Source organism: Zingiber officinale, chromosome 6A (genome assembly GCF_018446385.1).
Source record: "Zingiber officinale cultivar Zhangliang chromosome 6A, Zo_v1.1, whole genome shotgun sequence".
Classification (NCBI taxonomy): Eukaryota; Viridiplantae; Streptophyta; class Magnoliopsida; order Zingiberales; family Zingiberaceae; genus Zingiber; species Zingiber officinale.
The window spans coordinates 89,698,665-89,704,728 of NC_055997.1; the positions used below are offsets into that span (position 1 = coordinate 89,698,665).

General features: G+C 34.6%; 1 protein-coding gene across 1 annotated transcript; it reads left to right on the forward strand.

The window, feature by feature from the left end:
- Positions 1-1,442: 1,442 nt before the first annotated feature.
- LOC121996882 (probable 3-hydroxyisobutyryl-CoA hydrolase 3) lies at positions 1,443-5,531 on the forward strand. The gene is made up of 14 exons (XM_042551043.1): positions 1,443-1,571; positions 2,749-2,829; positions 3,207-3,275; positions 3,405-3,468; positions 3,584-3,663; positions 3,762-3,845; positions 3,913-3,997; positions 4,088-4,173; positions 4,281-4,402; positions 4,516-4,576; positions 4,703-4,807; positions 4,934-5,035; positions 5,127-5,168; positions 5,282-5,531. The coding sequence occupies exons 1-14, from the start codon at positions 1,533-1,535 to the stop codon at positions 5,420-5,422; spliced, it is 1,161 nt and encodes a 386-aa protein (XP_042406977.1). The 5' UTR covers positions 1,443-1,532; the 3' UTR covers positions 5,423-5,531.
- The last annotated feature ends 533 nt before the right edge of the window (positions 5,532-6,064 follow it).

Consider the following 6,064-nt stretch of genomic DNA (forward strand, 5'->3'; position numbering starts at 1 on the left):
TTTTTTTTTTATTGGATTCACGTATTTAGTTTATTCTAATTAATTCTCAGGATGATGGCTGGTATTGTCCTATAAAAATTTTTCATCGATTATTAGGATGATCCATCAGTTTAATGTTCTTAGGTTAACTGTCCGTTGTAAAAAATTTATCCGTTAATTTGACGAATCTTAGACTCGAACCTTAGATGCCTAAAAAATAGAGAAGACACCCTACTACTGTACCATTATCCTGAGAGCAAGACATATGTTTCTTGTGAACCATAACTTCAATATAATGTTATTGATCCGGTGATAAGACGGGGCCCGCATGATAGGAAGTCAAAGTGGTCAACACCTAGGGTAGACGGCCGATCGGGCGAGATACCTTCCCGAGCGGTAGGAAAAATAGCCGACCCGACATCTCGACAGCTCGGCCTGGCGCCGAGTTTTCGACGCTCATAAGGCAAAGCGAGAAGAGAGGCGAAGACCGAGCGGACATCCCGCTCGGCTAACCAGGAACGTAGCATCGACCCGGCAGCGAAGGCTCCCTTGCTCGATAGGACGGAGTCAGACATCAAATCAGCGCCCGAACGGACATCCAAGTCGGTCCCACCTACCGGAATGCCGTTAGCCGAGCGGTCCCTACTCCCGACTAGGGAAAGGTGCTAGCCGAGCGGTTCCTATGCTCGGCTCGGTAAAGGACAAAGAGAGTAGTTGGCGATATCTTCCTAGGAACCAGTGCCGCCGACAAAAGGCATGGCCGACGGCATGGTTAGACAGAGAATCGTACGGGAGAAACTTCCACTGTCGCGTCAGAGATATGCTCGTGCTATTAAAGTATGACGTCCTGGACGCTTTTCTGACATATCCATTCCAAGTATGCTTTGAGGAGCGTGCACGCGCATCTGGAGAGCCCTATATAAGGACCCCCAGACTTCGACGGAGGTATGCTCACTTATTCACTGTAGCTACAGTTCTCATTTCTTCTTCGCTCTACTATTTTCTGCTTGAGATTTGACTTGAGCGTCGGAGGGTCATCGCCGGAGAACCCCTCCCCGGCTCGGCACTGCGTTTGCAGGTTCACAGCGGCAAAGGATCTACTGTGTTTGCAGGTTCACAGCGGCAAAGGATCTATGTCTTTGGAGTCTTCGACCAGTCAACAGAAATATCACATCTCTAATGTCCATCGACTTAGCACTAAGACAGAATCAGTTATATATAAAAAAAAAACCTCAACCACTTCCATTTACATGTTTCTTGCTTTGTTTCTTCCTTACGTTTATCAATGGCACATTAATTCTCCGCAACTACCCTTGTTAATATTGACTCACACGTTTGTCTATCCCTCAACCTTCCTAGCACGCATTCATTTCAGTCCATGAAAGAATATGCAAGGAGAAATAATTAATTAGGCCAGATTTTAAGCTCTGACCACGTGCAGAGAGAGCTAACCTTGTGGGCCTTTAATTCCCTCTATAAAACTCATCACCACCTTTACTAATACAATATACACACTGCATGCCTTTTTTTTTCTCCTTTGTTTTTTAGTTGATATGGCTACAAATAAACCTTCAAATTACGAGGATGATCAGGTATATATCTATTGTTATCTGCAACTTCATTTCTTTTTTGCATGTTTTGGCCCTCAATTAGCTGTTATAATGAGTGTTAAGCATGTATTTTTAGATTGCAAGAAGTAGCTAAGAGAAGCACTTGTATATTACTGCTGTTCTAATTAATATTGTATAAATTAGATGAGATCTTACAGTGCTGGACATGTCTACACCAACTAAACTAAATTTGCTTGTTTAATTTCAGGGAGAAATGGTTTAATCTTTTTCCAGCTTTTCTTTTGTCCAAATAAATAAAGGAAAAGTATCTTTGTAAAAAAAAAAAAAACCTATCTAGTTACTTCTTTTTGAATTTTTAGTTCTGTTGTGTTTTTTTGTTGCTTAGCAAATATGAATTAACAAGGGTTTAAACAACAGTATGTTAGTTTTGTTGAATTGTGTTTGAGAAAAACATATTCCTTTCAAGACTAAAAAAAATTAATAAAAACAATATAAATATGTTTATTTTGGTGTTATTTTTCAAATAAAATAATATAAAAACAATATAAATTAATATAATAAAAAATATATATTGTGACGTATATGTTCTACTTAACTTTATATATCTGACCCACTAGAACTTGATTGCCCTTTGTGTTCTTCATAGCTTTGCAAATATGTTATATTTTATTATTGTTAACTAAAGTTTTTTAGGTCTTCTTCATTTGATATGGACATTTGTTATATTTTTACTTTATCTAACTGGAGTATTTATTGATCGTCTAAGTATCTATCTGTACCATCTTAAACATATCTTCTAAAGTTTTTCCTCAATATATGCAATCCTGACTTTCTGTTTAATATTTTCATTTCTTATCTTGTTCATCCTTATATGTTCATACATTCATCTTAATATCATAATCTCTTCAACTCTAATCTTCTACTCATGTGTTCATGTCATAGCTCAATATTCAATTCCATATAATATAACATATCTGCATAGTATCTCAAATAACAACAATAATTAGATTCTTCATTGTATATAATATATACATTTTTTTTCAAAGAGAAAAAGGAGTCTAGCTATTGAAATCCAAGTTATTGCATATACGAGGATAAGAAAATTAGCAATAAATTAAAGCATTAATTCCCTTGGTTATTATTGAATATTTTTAGATTTATTTAAAATTTCTAACCTTTTGTTTCTACTTTTTGCAAGGTTTTGGTGGAAGGAAACTCTCATGTGAGGACAGTGATACTAAATAGGCCCCTAAAATTCAACGCCCTCAACTATCAAATGGTTCGTTCATCCTTAGTCTCAATTAAACAAAGCCATTTAAAAATATTATTTTTGATAAATTACATGCCATTATTAATGCTCTAAAATTAAGCCAAACAAATCAATTAAAAGTTTGATTTATTTATGTCCATCCAATTTAAAACATTTAAAAGCATTCCATTTATAAGTTGCCCAAGTGGTAGTACCGATAGTTTCTAGAACTCCAAACACCATTACATAAATATAAACCATTTTATAGATAAATTTACTTATACTCTTACATTTACTACTGGTAATAAATATTCCATTGTTATTATATTTTTCTTTTTTGCTTTTAATTTTCGATTCATGTTAAATTAGGTTTCTGATTTCTATTAAAAACAAATCTTGTTTTCAAGGTTTTGCAATTGTCGGAGGAGTTCCAGAAGTTGGAAAATGATCCTGCTGTTGGGTTGGTAATTGTAAAGGTACATGCATGCAATCAATTGCCTTCTGTGAACTTTCAACTTCTTTTACGAAGAAAATATTATTATTCTCCGGATCAAATTCAATATATATAAGTGTCTAATTTTCTAAAATTTCATCATGGATTGAAGGCAAATGGAAAAGTATTTTGCGCGGGAGGAGATGTTATTGAATACTATCGTTGCTCGCTCACAGGTATTATTCAAAACGGCTATATTAATTAGCTGGAAGTTTTTTTTGTGATACTGTATTATTCATTTTTATCTGAAATTTGATACGAGCAACTAATTGTTAACCTAAATATGAGAAGGTGAGTGGGCACTGGCAGCTAAAATTTATCAAAAGCAACTCACCTTGGACTACCTAGTGGCAACATACATTAAGCCCGTGGTCAGTTGATCATATCATATATAACAATAGAATTACTGAAACAATATTCTCCGAATATATTTTGTAACATATCGAGTTGAACAAATTGCTACTTGAAGGTTTTCCTGATCAATGGGGCAGTGATGGGAGGTGGTGCTGGACTTTCTTTGAATGCAAGATACCGAGTCGTTACCGAAAATACAGTATGATCAATCGGTCACGTATGCTAACATTGGTAGTTTTGAACATGTGCTTTGTATTTGCTTTTAGGTTTTTGCAATGCCAGAAGCAGCTATAGGACATTATCCGGATGTTGGAGCATCTTATTTTCTTTCTAAGCTTCCTGGCTTCTTAGGTTACTACTTAGTTAACAACTCTATGAATACATATGTGATTATATTGAGAATATATTATAATCTTTAGACTTTGTAATTGTTCATTTTAGGGGAATATCTTGGCCTTACTGGTGCAAGACTGAATGGTGTTGAGATGGTAGCATGTGGACTTGCCACTCACTTTGTTCCTTCAAAAGTATTGTTTCATGTTTTACCAATTTAGATTTTTTTTTTCCTTAACAAAATTCAGAATCTATTTTGAACATCATTGTTCTTCCACTATTATTTCTAACCAATGAATAGAATTTACTTTTGTTGGAGAAATCATTGCATGAGATGGATGTTGCTGAACCAAATACAATCCAGGGAATTATTAACAAATATACTCATCAAGTGCAATTGAAAGAAGACAGTGTTCTTCATAGGTGACCTATACATCAATACATACACAATTTTTCTTTCTTTCTATATATATATATATATATATATATATATACACACACACACTCAACATCTTTCTATTCATATCATTTTGTAGGCTTAACTTCATCGACCACTTTTTCTCAAAACAAACAGTAGAAGAAATCTTATCTTCTTTGGTAAGAATACAACCCAACACATGTATTTATTTATGCATGTATATGTTTGTATATATACCTTGTTAATTGAGTCATAATTTAAATCAGGATAAGTATTCATTACCTATCCCATTTATGATTGTTTAGGAACATGAGAATGAGAATGCAACTTTGAAAGAGGAGTGGATTACTAAGTCAATAAGATCAATGAAGGCAGCATCACCAATAAATCTTAAGATCTTCCTTATGTCGGTAAATTATCTATATCTTTCTTTTCTTTTCTTTTAAGAGTTTATTTACTTGATAGAGAGGAAAGGACAAGTGATATAAAAAGATACATATAAATATGTAATTGGATATCTCTTATCTTATTCATAGATTAGGAAAGGTCGATTTGAACCACTAGAAGACTGTCTAACTCGAGATAGTAGAATATCTAGTCATATTCTTCGACGAACAGTGTCGAACGACTTCCTTGCGGTATTCGCTAATTTACCTTTACTTGGATAGAGTTTATTGCTTTTTTTTTTCTCATTTTTGAAAATAAATGCTGATATATTGTTGAATGTAGGGTATTAAGGCAACAATATTGGAGAAAAATTACAAACCAAAGGTAAGATATATACATACACAAGTTGTACCAAAATGCTTCTAAATAACTTTTGCATATATTTTTGTTTCTTTTCATATTAAATTCTTCTATCAATTTGTTATCATACTTGACAGTGGGAGCCTTCGAAATTGGAACTGGTTAGCAATGATATGGTGGAGACATATCTGACAAAGATACCTGAGAATGAAGGCTGGAAAGAACTCCAACTTCCTCCTAGAGACATGCGTGAGAAGGCACCCAGAGCTAAACTCTAATGTCTCGTTTACTTGAACAGAAATAAAAGGAATGAAAATAAGCAAGTAAATGACAGATGGTTTTTATCTGTATTGTTGCCGTTTGAATAAAATGTGCAATGACAGACAATGACTGTTATTCATTTATCTGCAACAAAGAGTTCAGAAAGAGCACCAAAGACCCAAGGATTAATTTCAGCAGATGAGCTAATTAATATAGGCATAATTAGATGTAGGATCAGTGAGATTTACTTAGTTCCCAACCTCCCAGGATCAGTACATCCAAGGCCTGCGCATTCAAGCGCGAGTCCACTAGTGGTTTCCTTTTCGGAGACGGAGAGACCCGTCTTACAATTTATCAAATACAAAAATAAAAGAATGATAAAGTAAATACAACTTGTAATAAAAGAAATACAAATAAAAACTTTGCTGAGCTGATCCGAAAGTCCTGAGCGCAGCGCACCTTTCCTAGAACCCCGGTAGCAAAGCTTCATAACATAGCCTCTCTTTTGAGCACACGGAATATAAGTAGTAGAAGAAGCGATATGTTGAGCGTAGAACCTTTATCTCCTTTTATAAAGTTGGATCAGATCCTTATCTAGATCAACTCTTATCTGGATGAAATTATATCTCGATGAAGCATATCTGGATAAAGCAATATAT